Source organism: Blennius ocellaris (genome assembly GCF_963422515.1).
Source record: "Blennius ocellaris genome assembly, chromosome: 8".
NCBI classification, from domain to species: Eukaryota; Metazoa; Chordata; class Actinopteri; order Blenniiformes; family Blenniidae; genus Blennius; species Blennius ocellaris.
The window spans coordinates 28,615,972-28,633,197 of NC_137657.1; the positions used below are offsets into that span (position 1 = coordinate 28,615,972).

The 17,226-nt window shown below is 49.9% G+C and overlaps 1 protein-coding gene across 1 annotated transcript; it reads right to left on the bottom strand.

Moving 5' to 3' along the window:
* Positions 1-6: 6 nt before the first annotated feature.
* rbm8a (RNA binding motif protein 8A) lies at positions 7-3,872 on the bottom strand. Its single transcript, XM_080500715.1, has 6 exons — positions 3,778-3,872; positions 2,904-2,963; positions 2,741-2,818; positions 1,486-1,622; positions 369-505; positions 7-206 (listed from the first exon to the last, which is right to left on the bottom strand). The coding sequence occupies exons 1-6, from the start codon at positions 3,842-3,844 to the stop codon at positions 158-160; spliced, it is 528 nt and encodes a 175-aa protein (XP_080356841.1). The 5' UTR covers positions 3,845-3,872; the 3' UTR covers positions 7-157.
* Positions 3,873-17,226: the final 13,354 nt, after the last annotated feature.

Below are 17,226 nucleotides of genomic sequence, written 5' to 3' on the forward strand. Positions count from 1 at the left end.
CGCAAGTTCACCTGTCAAACAACTTTATTTAAACCAAAACCAGAAACAATCCAGAGGAAAACGTCAGGCAGAAACGAAGCTACACACTAATCATTAAAAAAAAATTAGACGAGACGACAAGCAGGGACGACTCCTCCCGTCAGGACTCCTCCTCCTCTCAACGCCGCCTCCTGTCAGGACTCCTGCTGCGCCTCCTCCCACCAGTCCTGCAACAACACACACGTTTGTATTGATCACATGACTTGTATTCACACGTTTACTCAACGAGTCCACATAAATATCAACAAGTCAAAACCCTGGATAAGAAGACATGACGGCATGGTGAGGCCGTACGAGTATTTATATCACCACTGCCCCCCCCCCCTTACCTCCTCTTGTTCTTGGGGGGCCCCCGGACGAAGCCCCAGTCCACACTGATGGGCTGACCCATCATGTCCTGAGCGTTGAGCCCCTCCATGGCGGCCTGAGCCTCTTTGTACGTCTCGTACTCCACCAGTGCGTAGCCCTGCGGGACACCGGGGGGAGGGGGAGGGGGGGGTGTTACTGCTTCATTCTTTATCCACACACCTGATCTGACGTCTCCCAGAAAGAACAAGACAAGTTGAGTTTGGTCCAAGAGGCTCTTGTGCCGCCGGTGAACTCTGCTGCCACCTGGTGGCTCAGAGGAGAAGACGGCTGCTTCCATTCTCTCACCCTTCGTTACCACAACGTGTTTTCTGAGTCTCTGGTCTTCACTGCAACGCTGTGGTTTTAGACGGGTGTGGAGGAAGTGACCAGGGTCTCACCCGGACCGGGTTCCACCCTGCTGCAGCGCCATCGACACACCCCGGCTGCTTCACGACCGACGCTTCCTTGTATCTCATCTTACTGTATATTTTGCTCCCCTTACAACTTATTATACTTTATCATAGTTGTGATTTTTATCTTATTTTTTTAGTCCTATTTTTTTTATCTACTTATTATTACTTCATGTAAATATTTTTGGCCCTGAGAGTTCTGAGAGTATATAAGATTCCTCTATTCTTACCTAACTGTTTGCACATTTCTTGTCTTTCCTTTAAGAGCAGAATGTAACAAGTACATTTCTCCATTGTGAGATCAATAAAGGCTTATCTTATCATATATTATCTTATCTTATATAATCTTATCTCATATAATCTTATCTCATCTTTAAAGACGTTTCAGTCCGTCTCATATCTAACAGACAGTTACGACGGTTCATGGCGCCCGGAAGCTTTTGTTTTAGTCAGCGACTGTCGACTTGTCCCCCGAGAGGACGAATAAAGTTATTACAATTGAATTCGATCAAACTTTCTACACCAGAAACGTTCCGGCCACCGAGCACGACACTTTCTCTGGAGAAATAAATCCACATGAGCCGTCAAGTCTGAGCTCACCTGAACCCAGTCCCTGGTTCATCTAAACCCAGTCCCTGGTTCACCTAAACCCAGTCCCTGGTTCACCTAAACCCAGTCCCTGGCTCACCTTGAGGTACCCGGTCCTGCGGTCCAGATTGAGATGCAGGTTCTTGATTTCTCCGAACTCGGAGAACTTGTCGTGGATGTCCTCCTCCGTCGCCTCCTCGTGCACGCCCGTCACAAACAGGATCCAGCCCTCCACAGCTGCAGAGCACAACACAACACGGGGCGTTAAGGTGATGGTGTAACGCTGGAGCACAACACAACACGGGGCGTTAACGTGACGGTGTAACGCTGGAGCACAACACGGGGCGTCAACGTGACGGTGTAACGCTGGAGCACAACACGGGGCGTTAACGTGACGGTGTAACGCTGGAGCACAACACGGGGCGTTAACGTGACGGTGTAACGCTGGAGCACAACACGGGGCGTTAACGTGACGGTGTAACGCTGGAGCAGCTCTGCTGGGAACAAACTGTTGACGTTGGTTGTAGCTGAATCATTTAGTCCAGAGTTTCTCCACCTCTGGTGTTTCCTCCAGATCGTCAGCTGAGCCGTGGGAAATCATCACATTTCACATTTTTTTCAAAAAAACCCCAACATTCACTCTCACAGCGACAGTGTGTTGCAGAGTAATCATGTATAAATACTCTTCACCACTAGAGGGCAGCACAGAACTTTGCCGGTGAAATGTAAAGTGACAGACGTCAGTGTGGTTCATCTCCACCTCCTGCTACCATCTTGTATCAAAGTACTGTGTCAGTGACAGTGATGGAGAAGTTTTTGAAAACCAGGATCTCAGCTCTTCATCCATCAGGTCCAGGTTTCACACTGAGGGAGGCACGATTAAAAAAAGTCCTTGCTTTCTGGATTTACTGGATTCCTGTTGATAAAACTTTGATGAGAAAGACTTTATATTGTTAATAGAGGCTACACAGTTTAACATTTTAACATTTTCAGGTGGAGGTGTGCCTCCAGAATTCTCCGAAGAAAAAAAGTGTTCCTTTGGCTCAAAAAAGGTTGAAAAACTCTGATTTAGACGACAGAACCTCGATCTAGGAACCCGCCTTGTCGCAAAGCTACGTTGGAAAGCTAACCAGCTAGCACACACCGAACGCTAGCGTCAAGCAGGATCCTGTTCCGCCACGTTTCAAGTCGCATCATTTGTTTCAGAAGATGTTCAAGTTTGCGCGGTAACGACTTGAAAACGACGTAGTTTTCCAGTTGGGCGTCCCGCCGACTGCCAGGTTAACTCATGGAAACGCTCTAAGCCGTTGACGATCTCATCACCGCTCAGCGACGATCATTTCATCTGTTCTTACATCTCTGAGGGCCCGGCTCGTCACCATCCTGCTCCACGGTGTCGTAGTTTTCTTTGGTCCTGGACCTGGCGCCCTCTTCTGGAAAGACCCACAACACAAGACGCAGTCAAACCAGAGGACGGGATTCCAGAGACGAGACGACGCGACAGAACGCCTCCCTCACCTGAGCCGAAGCCGCGTCCTTTCCTCTTCTTGGCCTTCTCCTTCAGCTTGTGGATGCTCTCTGGAGAGGGAAGAGTGGCTTTAGCTTCACACACAACCGGCAAAGAACTCCACCAGTAGCCGTAGGTGGATCTACTGCAAACACCCACCGCTTCACGGTGCTCATCGTCATACCTTCATAGACGATAATCAATACAGCTCAACACAAACTATACAAGTTATTAGTTAATCATCTATCAAAAGACAAGTATAGTGAAATGTTACACCTGTCGAATATGAACTATATGAAGATAAAGCTTCACATAAGAGGAAATGATTTATAGAAATGTGGAAATATTGACGAATTCTGCAAAAAATAACTGCAAAGAGAAACACGCACACCCTCTTCTACTGATGTATTATGATGGAATAGTTAAATTGGTAAACCGCGCAGATCTATCGGCGGATTTTCGCACAAATAACGGATCCATAATTGAAGCAAATCGCCTTACATGAGCATTCTTTATCTTTATTGCAGACACTTCCAGATATAAACTTAATATTAGCATTAGCTGCCGGAGGATTAGCATGCTAACAGGAACGAACTTAACAATCCACAGCGACAGTAAATGTTCGCCTCCAAACACGTTTCTGACTTCTAAATTCGTAACAATCCAAGTGTTTTCCTGAAGACTTCGTAACGCGACGAACGATAAAGAATCCATTGAATGAGCGCTGCTGTTAGCCGTTAGCCATTAGCCTGCTTCAGGCCTACGCCACGCAGCGCAGCCGCGGTCTGGAGTTTTTACGCCTCAGGTTCCAAACGTTACATCCCCGCGGGATCCAGGCGGCGTCCGTCCCTCGGGGTACAGACGGCGTGCGGTCGGTGTTCATACCGTCGCCATCCTCGTCCATAGGAAAGTCCTCTCCTCCCGCTTCGTGAAGATCCAGCACGTCCGCCATGATGCTTCTCTGTCCGGATGAACACGGAAATGCGTCACAAGAAGCGCGCGCACAGCGGAAGTACGTAATATGCGTCGGCACAAAGTCACGGTGGTTACACTAAATTATTATTATTATTATTATTATTATTACTATTACTATTACTAATAATAATAATAATAATGATAATAATAATAATAATAATAACAATAATAATAATAATAATAATAATAATGATGACAATTAAGAATTTAACAACAACCACACCCTCGACCCTATTCATCAAATATTACTTTGTCTGACATTCCTTTGAAATATTGCATTTAAAATAAAGAAATATAATAAAGAGGTTATATCATAAAACCGTAAATAAAGTGATTCTCCCACTAAAATGTTCGGCTTTGGTCAACATTCAGAACTCAGTTTAAATTTTTTTAAACTATTTTCTCTCATTGACTTCAAGAACATGTATGATCAGTTTAAGCTCCTCTGTGTTTTTACCACGTGCTCAGATCCCCAAACCTCTGCCGAGGAATGTTTTACCTGCGTTTTCATCAGCGCGTCTCTCCTGTCACGTGGTTCCATGAGAAAAGTACTCATTCCCAACCACGAGGTGGCAGTGTGAGCAAACTATTGGTATTTGTGTTTCCTCCCGTTTGGCAGTTTCCTTGCAGTGGTTTGTGCTTCTGCCTCACAGCTCGGTGGTCAAGGGTTCAAATACTGGACTTCTCTGTGTGCAGTTTGCATGTTGTCACATAAATAAAGTTCATGTGTGTGATAATACAAGACAGTCGGGGATTACAGGGATTACAGATTACAGGTTACAAGGGGAGGATATTCTGGTGGGTTCCAGTTGGACAGCAGACTCACCGTTCTGATGATTCACACTCCTGAACGTCAAACCTGACGTCACACTAGACACTACAGTCTGAACACTCTACAGTCTGAACACGCTACAGTCTGAACACGCTACAGTCTGAACACGCTACAGTCTGAACACACTACAGTCTGGACACACTACAGTCTGGACACACTACAGTCTGGACACACTACAGTCTGGACACGCTACAGTCTGAACACGCTACAGTCTGGACACGCTACAGTCTGAACACGCTACAGTCTGAATACGCTACAGTCTGAACACGCTACAGTCTGAACACACTACAATCTGAACACACTACAGTCTGAACACGCTACAGTCTGAACATGCTACAGTCTGAACACACAGTCTGAACACACTACAATCTGAACACACTACAGTCTGAACACGCTACAGTCTGAACACACTACAATCTGAACACGCTACAGTCTGAACATGCTACAGTCTGAACACACAGTCTGAACACACTACAATCTGAACACACTACAGTCTGAACATGCTACAGTCTGAACACGCTACAGTCTGAACACGCTACAGTCTGAAGACGCTACAGTCTGAACACACTACAGTCTGAACACGCTACAGTCTGAACACCCTACAGTCTGAACACGCTACAGTCTGAACACACTACAATCTGAACACGCTACAGTCTGAACACGCTACAGTCTGAACACGCTACAATCTGAACACGCTACAATCTGAACACGCTACAGTCTGAACACACTACAGTCTGAACACGCTACAGTCTGAACACGCTACAATCTGAACACGCTACAGTCTGAACACGCTACAGTCTGAACACGCTACAGTCTGAACACGCTACAATCTGAACATGCTACAGTCTGAACACGCTACAGTCTGAACACGCTACAATCTGAACACGCTACAGTCTGAACACGCTACAGTCTGAACACCCTACAGTCTGAACACGCTACAGTCTGAACACGCTACAATCTGAACACGCTACAGTCTGAACACGCTACAGTCTGAACACGCTACAATCTGAACACGCTACAATCTGAACACGCTACAATCTGAACACGCTACAGTCTGAACACTCTACAATCTGAACACGCTACAGTCTGAACACGCTACAGTCTGAACACACAGTCTGAACACTCTACAGTCTGAACACGCTACAATCTGAACACGCTACAGTCTGAACACGCTACAATCTGAACACACTACAATCTGAACACGCTACAGTCTGAACACTCTACAGTCTGAACACGCTACAGTCTGAACACACTACAGTCTGAACACGCTACAATCTGAACCACTCCAGGAAGACGAACACCTGGCAGGAGAACCAGGATGAGGAGGGGGAAGTGAAGCTCCAGGCTGAAGGACTGAACAGACCCAGGCTGGTTCCTCCTCCTCTGGTTCTGGTTCTGCAGGTTCCTCCTCTGGTTCTGGTTCTGCAGGTTCCTACTCTGGGTCTGGTTCTGCAGGTTCCCCCTCTGGGTCTGAATTGCCCACAAGGGGGGCACCAAAACGAGAGCTTTGGACTGGCTGATATCATGAACCACCTCTGTTATGTAACTAACTAACTGACTGACTGACTGACTGACTGACTGACTGACTGACTGACTGACTGACTGACTGACTGACTGACTGACTGGCTGACTGACTGACTGACTGACTGACTGACTGACTGACTGACTGACTGACTGACTGACTGACTGGCTGACTGACTGACTGACTGACTGACTGACTGACTGAGCTTGATTTCAAGTAAATTATTGAACTTTTTCATTGCATTTAATCAGAATCACCATAGTTTAGTCAGTGACTTCATAATGAGCATCACTTCTCTAAAGATATTAATATAATAATAATAATAGATATTAATATAAACATGAACTGATCATCTTCATCTTCCTCCTCATCCTCACTGGAATCATGGAGCAGGAACACAAAAGCTGCTTTCAGGACCCATGATAACACACAGACACACACACACACACACACACACACACACACACACACACACACACACACACACACACACACACACACACACACACACACACACACACGGTTGTTGACTCTATTGTTGACTCTATTTGCTCTATTGTTTGCTCTCAGCCCCTCAAGTGCTGCACTCAGTCAGACCAGTAATGAAGATTCCATTTCAGCTGCTATTAGCCCCCCCCTGCCCCCCTGCCCCCCCCCCCCCCCCCTGCCCCCCTGCCCCCCCCCCCCACCCCCCCAGGGAGCACTGCAAACTGCTTATTCAACAATCAGCCTCGCTGCAGCAGTAAAGAACTAAAGAACTGTAATGACATTTGGCCTGTGTGGTTTTTAATTCATATTTAATGGCCGTCAGGCTAAAGAGCCTCCATCCTGATGGAGCGACGCTGCTGCTGCTCCACTTAGCCTGAGAGCTGCTCCTCTGCTGCTCCACTTAGCCTGAGAGCTGCTCCTCTGCTACTCTGCTGCTGCTGCTCTACTGCTCTACTGCTGCTGCTCTGCTGCTCTACTGCTCTGCTGCTGCTCTGCTGCTATACTGCTCTGCTACTGCTCTGCTGCTGCTCTGCTGCTCTGCTGCTGCTCTGCTGCTCTACTGCTCTGCTGTTGCTCTGCTGCTGCTCCGCTGCTCTACTGCTCTGCTACTGCTCTACTGCTGCTCTGCTGCTCTACTGCTCTACTGCTGCTCTGCTGCTCTACTGCTCTGCTGCTGCTCTACTGCTGCTCTGCTGCTCTACTGCTCTGCTACTGCTCTACTGCTGCTCTGCTGCTCTACTGCTCTACTGCTGCTCTGCTGCTCTACTGCTCTGCTACTGCTCTACTGCTGCTCTGCTGCTCTACTGCTCTGCTGCTGCTCCGCTGCTCCGCTGCGCTGCTGCTCCACTTAGCCTGAGAGCTGCTCCTCTGCTGCTCTGCTCCTGGGCGTCCACACTGTCGGGACCAAACAGGACGTAGTTTCTCTTCATTTAAAGGAGAATCAGTTTGACTCAATCTGGATTAAATGTTTTCAGCTGATCTGGAGTCTGAGACCTGGAGTCTGATCTGGAGTCTGATCGGGAGTCTGATCGGGACGCTTTTCAGAATAAAATAAAATACAGATACTTTTGCTCAAATGATGTGAGGAGTGAAAGAAAATGTCACCAATGGATGTGCAACAGTACAGAAATCAGTGTTTTGTGGGGGGGCTGATGGGGGGGGGCTTCAGTTACCACTCCTCACAATCAGGAGGCTTTTCATGCTGCCCTGGGGGGCCGTTCCTGTAACGCTACACTGGAGGGAGCCACCAATCATCTTCTCTCTTCTGCCCCCCCCCTTTCCTTCTTAATGCCCCCCATCATAACCCCCCCCCGCCTCCCCCCACCTCTTCGTGCTCTCGCCGTTCTTCTCCACTCTTTATTGAACTGAAGGTCCATCACACACTGCTACTGAGTATTACTACTATTACTGAGTATTACTACTATTACTGAGTATTACTACTACTACTGAGTATTACTACTATTACTGAGTATTACTACTACTACTGAGTATTACTACTATTACTGAGTATTACTACTATTACTGAGTATTACTACTATTACTGAGTATTACTACTACTACTGAGTATTACTAGTTTTAGGACCAGTTTAGGACCAATAACCCAACCAACCGACTAATCAACCAGTGTGTGTGTGTGTGTGTGTGTGTGTGTGTGTGTGTGTGTGTGTGTGTGTGTGTGTGTGTGTGTACCATTGATCTTGATTCTTTGGAGCTGGAAAAGAAGAAATCAGATGTTGATTAGCTAACTGCTGATCCCCCCCCCCCCCCACACACACACACACACACACACACACACACCACAGCTCCTCAGGTTACTTCTCATCTGCATGAGCGTCTCAGAAGCCTCTAGTGTCCACAACCAGCTACTAATGAGGCTGATCTAGTTACACACACACACACACACACACACACACACACACACACACACACACACACACACACCCGCGGGGCGTCGTGGGGCTGGTGTGCAGCAGTGGAGGGAACGTGAGCCGCTGCAGCAGAGCATCGATCAGGACCAGGATCTGGTCTGAAGATCAACAGTGAACAAGGATCTGATTCCATCAGCTTGTTCTGACACCAGGAGGCCTGCTGCCGTAGGGTCGCCACGCTGTAGGGTCACCATGCCGTAGGGTCGCCACGCTGTAGGGTCCCCATGCCGTAGGGTCGCCACGCCGTAGGGTCAGTAAAACAGGAAACAGTTCTACACAACAGGAAACACTCTACACAGCAGGAAATACTTCTATACAACTTCTACACATCAGCAAACACTCTACACATCAGGAAACACTTCTACACATCAGGGGAAACTCCACACATCAGGGAACACTCTACACATCAGGGAACACTCTACACGTAAGGAAACACTCTACACATCAGGTTCTACACATCAGAGAACACTCTACACATCAGGGAACATTCTACACATCAGAGAACACTCTACACATCAGGGAACACTCGACACATCAGGTTCTACACATCAGGTTCCACACATCAGGTTCTACACACCAGGGAACACTCTACACATCAGAGAACACTCTACACATCAGAGAACACTCTACACATCAGGTTCTATACATCAGGAAACACTCTACACATCAGGTTCTACACATCAGGTTCTACACATCAGGAAACACTCTACACATCAGGGAACACTCTACACATCAGGTTCTACACATCAGGGAACACTCTACACATCAGGGAACACTCTACACATCAGGTTCTACACATCAGGTTCTACACATCAGGGAACACTCTACACATCAGAGAACACGCTACACATCAGGTTCTACACATCAGGTTCTACACATCAGGTTCTACACATCAGGGAACACTCTACACATCAGAGAACACGCTACACATCAGGTTCTACACATCAGGTTCTACACATCAGGAAACACTCTACACATCAGGTTCTACACATCAGGGAACACTCTACACATCAGAGAACACGCTACACATCAGAGAACACGCTACACATCAGGTTCTACACATCAGGTTCTACACATAAGGGAACACTCTACACATCAGGTTCTACACATCAGGGAGCACACTACACATTAGGGAACACTCTACACATCAGGTTCTACACATCAGGGAACACTCTACACATCAGGTTCTACACATCAGGGAGCACACTACACATCAGGGAACACTCGACACATCAGGTTCTACACATCAGGGAGCACACTACACATCAGGGAACACTCTACACATCAGGTTCTACACATCAGGGAACACTCTACACATCAGGTTCTACACATCAGGGAGCACACTACACATCAGGGAACACTCTACACATCAGAGAACACGCTACACATCAGAGAACACGCTACACATCAGGTTCTACACATCAGGTTCTACACATCAGGTTCTACACATCAGGGAACACTCTACACAGAAGCTGTGGTTGTAACTGACCAGGAAGTCGTTGGACGTTAGAATCGACACTCAGCGTTTGAACATCCAACCATCCAATGAATGAAACTTATAGAAACGCTGCAGATCCCAGGTTGTCTGACCTCTGACCTCTGACCTCATCAGCCCTGGATCCTGGCTCCGCCCCCTGGCGCCGGAGGCTCCGCCCCCTCCCTCTGAAGGCCGCTTTGTTTGTGTGCAGGATTGTGCTGAGCTCAGACCAGGAAGTCATTAGGCCACCAGCCCACCTGATGACTCAGCAGAAAACCTGCCGCTCAGCTTCTGGACAGGAATGATGGTCAGGACACTCCGGGGGGGGGGGGGGGGGGGGGTAGGGTGGGAGGGGGGGGAGGGGGGGTTGGGTGGGAGGGGGGGGAGGGGGGGGGTCTGTCTCTGCAGCAGGTTCATGGTGAAGAACTGATCAGCTTCATGTCAACTCAGTGACGTGGTGACTTTCAAGAACCTGCAGAACCAGACCCAGAGGAGGAGGAACCTGCAGAACCAGACCCAGAGGAGGAGGAACCTGCAGAACCAGACTCCGAGGAGGAAGAACCTGCAGAACCAGACCCAGAGGAGGAGGAACCTGCAGAACCAGACCCAGAGGAGGAAGAACCTGCAGAACCAGACCCAGAGGAGGAGGAACCTGCAGAACCAGACCCAGAGGAGGAGGAACCTACAGAACCAGACTCCGAGGAGGAAGAACCTGCAGAACCAGACCCAGAGGAGGAGGAACCTGCAGAACCAGACCCAGAGGAGGAGGAACCTGCAGAACCAGACCCAGAGGAGGAAGAACCTGCAGAACCAGACCCAGAGGAAGAACCTGCAGAACCAGAACTTCCCCCCATTAGTTCCACTTCCTGTTTGGCTCCTCCCACGTTGCCGTTCGGCGTCTGGAACCTCGACATTCCAGAACAAACAACCGTCGCTTCCTTCCGACGTAGAAACAAAACACGGCTACTGCATCGCATCTCCTCATCACACACACACACACACACACACACACACACACACACACACACACACACACACACACACACACACACACACACACACACACACACACACACACACACACACACACACACACACACACACACACACCGTCATCTTCTCCTGCCAGCCCTCAGAGGTGTCCCATGTACTGTAGCTCCTCCCTTCAGGAGGAGGGTGGAGGGAGGTGGAGGGAGGAGGGAGGAGGGAGGAGGAGGTGGAGGAGGGAGGCTGCTGCCCTCCCTGTGATGTCCCCAGGGGCCCCATGCTGTGCCTCCTGCCCCTCCTGCCCCTCCTGCTGCTCAGTACAGCTGTGCCTCAGCAGCTGAGCTCTCAGATGCTCCTCAGTAGGTGGAGGGAACACACCGTCACACCGTTACACCGTCACACCGTGACCCAGAGCCTCCACCCGCCGTCATGGCCGAGGCACGCCGGGCCCCGGCCCCGCTGGCCCCGCTGGCCCCGCTGGCCCTGCTGGCCCTGCTGGCCCTGCTGCCGGCGGCCACAGGGGCGGGATGCCCCTGGGGCTGCAGCTGCTCCCTCGCCACGCTGCAGTGCCTGCAGCCAGACCTCATCTCCAGCGTGCCGCCGCCGCCGCTGCAGGACGGAGACAACATGACCGACATGTGAGTACCAGGGGTCCGGGGAGGTTCTGGGGGGGGGGGGGGGGGGGGGGGGGGGGGGTCCGGCAGGGGTCCCCCCCCTCCAGGTCCTCAGCTCGCTACTTTAACTGGAACAAGTTCTTCTTATTTAGTTCTTTGGTTTTATTGGTCGAATCTCATCAAGTCAATTTTCACTGCTTTTAATCGTTAATGACGCTTCAGTAAAGGTTCAGTAAAGGTTCAGTAAAGGTTCAGTAAATGTTCAGTAAATGTTCAGTAAAGGTTTAGTAAAGGTTTAGTAGATGTTCAGTAAATGTTCAGTAAAGGTTTAGTAGATGTTCAGTAAATGTTCAGTAAAGGTTCAGTAAATGTTCAGTAAAGGTTCAGTAAAGGTTCAGTAGATGTTCAGTAAATGTTCAGTAAAGGTTCAGTAGATGTTCAGTAAATGTTCAGTAAAGGTTCAGTAGATGTTCAGTAAATGTTCAGTAAAGGTTCAGTAGATGTTCAGTAAATGTTCAGTAAAGGTTCAGTAAATGTTCAGTAAAGGTTCAGTAAAGGTTCAGTAGATGTTCAGTAAATGTTCAGTAAAGGTTCAGTAGATGTTCAGTAAATGTTCAGTAAAGGTTCAGTAGATGTTCAGTAAATGTTCAGTAAAGGTTCAGTAGATGTTCAGTAAATGTTCAGTAAAGGTTCAGTAATCAGTAGATGTTCAGTAGATGTTCAGTAATCAGTAGATGTTCAGTAATCAGTAGATGTTCAGTAATCAGTAGATGTTCAGTAGATCTTTAGCAGATGTTCAGTAAAGGTTCAGTAATCAGCAGATGCTCAGTAAATGTTCAATAAAGGTTCAGTAATCAGTAGATGTTCAGTAATCAGTAGATGTTCAGTAATCAGTAGATGTTCAGTAGATCTTTAGCAGATGTTCAGTAAAGGTTCAGTAATCAGTAGATGTTCAGTAGATGTTCAGTAATCAGTAGATGTTCAGTAATCAGTAGATGTTCAGTAGATCTTTAGCAGATGTTCAGTAATCAGTAGATGTTCAGTAGATGTTCAGTAGAGGGTGTTCAGTGACTAACACCCTCCCAGACGCTGCGTCTCTCCCTGATTTCTCTCCGTTCCAGTAAAGTGTTGTCATTTATTGTCTCTTCATTAAAAGTCTCGGTGACGAAGCCTTGATCGATATTGATCCTCGTCTCAGCGTCTCGTCCTTCTTTCCTGTTGTCAAACACATTGTTTCAAAACTGTCCGGACATTTCTTCTCCTAGAGACACTTTGTGTTTCTGTGTTTTTGTTTTGTTTGTTTTTTGTTTTTGGGTTGTTTTCTTTGTTTGTTTTATCTCCAGGAGGTTTTTGATTGCATTGCTGCTGGTTGGGTGGTTGGGTGGTTGGTTGGTTGGATGGTTGGGTGGTTGGGTGGTTGGGTGTTTGGTTGGTTGAGTGGTTGGTTGGTTGGCTGGTTGGTTGGATGGTTGGTTGGATGGTTGGATGGTTGGGTGGTTGGGTGTTTGGTTGGTTGGGTGGTTGGTTGGTTGGGTGGTTGGTTGAGTGGTTGGTTGGATGGTTGGTTGGATGGTTGGATGGTTGGTTGGGTGGTTGGGGTTGGTTGGCTGGCTGGTTGGTTGGTTGGTTGGATGGTTGGTTGGTTGGTTGGTGGTTGGGGGTGGTTGGGTGGTTGGTTGAGTGGTTGGTTGAGTGGTTGGTTGAGTGGTTGGGTGGTTGGTTAGCTGCTGGGAACCAACAGTAACTTTGTCTGAGCGCCGGTGGTTGAACAGTGAGCAGGTTGAGCTTCAGAAGGTTTGGTTGGATTCCAGCGGTTGCTGAATCTAATCCATTCATTCCATCCATCCACATCCAACAAAGCAAAACATCAGACTTCAGTTCCCTGAAGTCGTGGTGGGACTACTACTCTTCTGCCAGCAGTACACCTCCTACTCTTCAGTACACCTCCTACCCTTCAGTACACCACCTACTCTTCAGTGCACCTCCTACCCTTCAGTACACCACCTACCCTTCAGTACACCACCTACTCTTCAGTACACCTCCTACCCTTCAGTACACCACCTACCCTTCAGTACACCACCTACTCTTCAGTACACCTCCTACCCTTCAGTACACCACCTACTCTTCAGTGCACCTCCTACCCTTCAGTACACCACCTACTCTTCAGTACACAACCTACTCTTCAGTGCACCTCCTACCCTTCAGTACACCACCTACTCTTCAGTACACCACCTACCCTTCAGTACACCACCTACTCTTCAGTACACCACCTACTCTTCAGTACACCTCCTACTCTTCAGTACACCTCCTACCCTTCAGTACACCTCCTACTCTTCAGTACACCTACTCTTCAGTACACCTCCTACTCTTCCAGTACACCTCCTACTCTTCAGTACACCTCCTACTCTTCAGTACACCTCCTACCCTTCAGTACACCACCTACTCTTCAGTACACCACCTACTCTTCAGTGCACCTCCTACCCTTCAGTACACCACCTACTCTTCAGTACACCTCCTACTCTTCAGTACACCTACTCTTCAGTACACCTCCTACTCTTCAGTACACCACCTACTCTTCAGTACACCTCCTACTCTTCAGTACACCTCCTACTCTTCAGTACACCTCCTACTCTTCAGTGCACCTCCTACCCTTCAGTACACCACCTACTCTTCAGTACACCTCCTACTCTTCAGTACACCTACTCTTCAGTACACCTCCTACTCTTCAGTACACCTCCTACTCTTCAGTACACCTCCTACTCTTCAGTACACCTACTCTTCAGTACACCTCCTACTCTTCAGTACACCTCCTACTCTTCAGTACACCTCCTACTCTTCAGTACACCTCCTACTCTTCAGTACACCTACTCTTCAGTACACCTACCCTTCAGTACACCTCCTACTCCTCTACCAGCCAGTACTACAGCAGTAACTCACCTTGACCCCAGCGAGACGCCTGGTTGAAGACATCCAGAGGACGGTCCTGGACTTCTCCTGGTCTGGATCTCTCTGGGTTCAGGCAGCAGCTCTGCAGAGAACCTTGGGCCTGGAACGCAGCTGTTCCTGATCCAGGCTGAACGACTGGACCTGGCTGGAACCCCCATCCCCCCTTCTACATCTCGGTGCTACAAGCCTGGAATACCTTGAGGGTCCAACATGGAGCCGTCCAGACTCCAGGCATGTGGTTTTATCCAGGAACCTCTTTCCTACAAGCATTTTCTTAAAACCCAAACCCCTGAAATCCGCCGGACTTCAGAAGAAGTTCACACAAAGGGGGGGAAGATTCTGTCTCTCACGGTTCCACGGCGGAACAACGTCCAGGAGGACCTCTACCAGACCTGGGTCAAAGTCTCCAACGTCCAGGTCCCTGGCAGAAGTCAGGACTCTTCTCCCAGACCAAGATGGGGTTCGTTGTAAGAGTCCCTTTGAAACCGTCCCTGGTGTTGGTTGTCTTATGATTTCTTCGTCTCCGGGCCAAAGAACCTCGCTGACGACAAAGCTGAGGCTGACCTGCAGGAACAAGACCCACAACTGTGGCAGGGTGGAGCGGGTGGTGTTCTCTGTAGAGCAGGTGGAGCGGGTGGTGTTCTCTGTGGAGCAGGTGGAGTGGGTGGTGTTCTCTGTGGAGCAGGTGGAGTGGGTGGTGTTCTCTGTAGAGCAGGTGGAGCTGGTGGTGTTCTCTGTGGAGCAGGTGGAGCTGGTGGTGTTCTCTGTGGAGCAGGTGGAGTGGGTGGTGTTCTCTGTGGAGCAGGTGGAGCTGGTGGTGTTCTCTGGTGGAGCAGGTGGAGGGGGTGGTGTTCTCTGTGGAGCAGGGTGTGGAGCCGGTGGTGTTCTCTGTGGAGCAGGTGGAGCTAGTGGTGCTCTCTGTGGAGCAGGGGGAGCTGGTGGTGTTCTCTGTGGAACAGGTGGAGCTGGTGGTGTTCTCTGTGGAACAGGTGGAGCTGGTGGTGTTCTCTGTGGAGCAGGTGGAGTGGGTGGTGTTCTCTGTGGAACAGGTGGAGCTGGTGGTGTTCTCTGTAGAACAGATGGAGCGGGTGGTGTTCTCTGTGGAGCAGGTGGAGCTGGTGGTGTTCTCTGTGGAGCAGGTGGAGCTGGTGGTGTTCTCTGTGGAACAGGTGGAGTGGGTGGTGTTCTCTGTGGAACAGGTGGAGCTGGTGGTGTTCTCTGTGGAGCAGGTGGAGCTGGTGGTATTCTCTGTGGAGCAGGTGGAGTGGGTGGTGTTCTCTGTGGAGCAGGTGGAGCTGGTGGTGTTCTCTGTGGAGCAGGTGGAGCTGGTGGTGTTCTCTGTGGAGCAGGTGGAGTGGGTGGTGTTCTCTGTGGAGCAGGTGGAGTGGGTGGTGTTCTCTGTAGAGCAGGTGGAGCTGGTGGTGTTCTCTGTGGAGCAGGTGGAGCTGGTGGTGTTCTCTGTGGAGCAGGTGGAGTGGGTGGTGTTCTCTGTGGAGCAGGTGGAGCTGGTGGTGTTCTCTGTGGAGCAGGTGGAGTGGGTGGTGTTCTCTGTGGAGCAGGTGGAGCCGGTGGTGTGTCTCTGTGGAGCAGGTGGAGCTAGTGGTGCTCTCTGTGGAGCAGGGGGAGCTGGTGGTGTTCTCTGTGGAACAGGTGGAGCTGGTGGTGTTCTCTGTGGAACAGGTGGAGCTGGTGGTGTTCTCTGTGGAGCAGGTGGAGTGGGTGGTGTTCTCTGTGGAACAGGTGGAGCTGGTGGTGTTCTCTGTAGAACAGATGGAGCGGGTGGTGTTCTCTGTGGAGCAGGTGGAGCTGGTGGTGTTCTCTGTGGAACAGGTGGAGTGGGTGGTGTTCTCTGTGGAACAGGTGGAGTGGGTGGTGTTCTCTGTGGAACAGGTGGAGCTGGTGGTGTTCTCTGTGGAGCAGGTGGAGCTGGTGGTGTTCTCTGTGGAGCAGGTGGAGTGGGTGGTGTTCTCTGTGGAGCAGGTGGAGCTGGTGGTGTTCTCTGTGGAGCAGGTGGAGCTGGTGGTGTTCTCTGTGGAGCAGGTGGAGCGGGTGGAGGCTGGTGGTAGTTCTCTGTGGAGCAGGTGGAGTGGGTGGTGTTCTCTGTGGAGCAGGTGGAGCTGGTGGTGTTCTCTGTGGAGCAGGTGGAGTGGGTGGTGTTCTCTGTGGAGCAGGTGGAGCTGGTGGTGCTCTCTGTGGAGCAGGGGGGAGCTGGTGGTGTTCTCTGTGGAACAGGTGGAGCTGGTGGTGTTCTCTGTGGAGCAGGTGGAGTGGGGTGGTCTCTGTGGAACAGGGTGGAGCGGGTGGTGTTCTCTGTGGAGCAGGTGGAGCTGGTGGTGTTCTCTGTGGAGCAGGGGGAGCTGGTGGTGTTCTCTGTGGAGCAGGTGGAGCTGGTGGTGTTCTCTGTGGAGCAGGTGGAGTGGGTGGTGTTCTCTGTGGAGCAGGGGGAGCTGGTGGTGTTCTCTGTGGAGCAGGTGGAGCGTGGTGGTGTTCTCTGTGGAGCAGGGTGGAGCGGGTGGTGTTCTCTGTGGAGCAGGTGGAGCTGGGTGGTGTTCTCTGTGGAGCAG

Excerpts from the sequence above, each read along its gene's own strand:
- rbm8a (XM_080500715.1), bottom strand. The coding sequence starts at position 3,844 with ATGGCGGACGTGCTGGATCTTCACGAAGCGGGAGGAGAGGACTTTCCT. Across the intron at positions 2,819-2,903 it reads AGGACGCGGCTTCGGCTCAG|AAGAGGGCGCCAGGTCCAGG; the intron begins GTGAGGGAGGCG and ends GGGTCTTTCCAG. Across the intron at positions 207-368 it reads CCCCCCAAGAACAAGAGGAG|GACTGGTGGGAGGAGGCGCA; the intron begins GTAAGGGGGGGG and ends GTGTTGTTGCAG.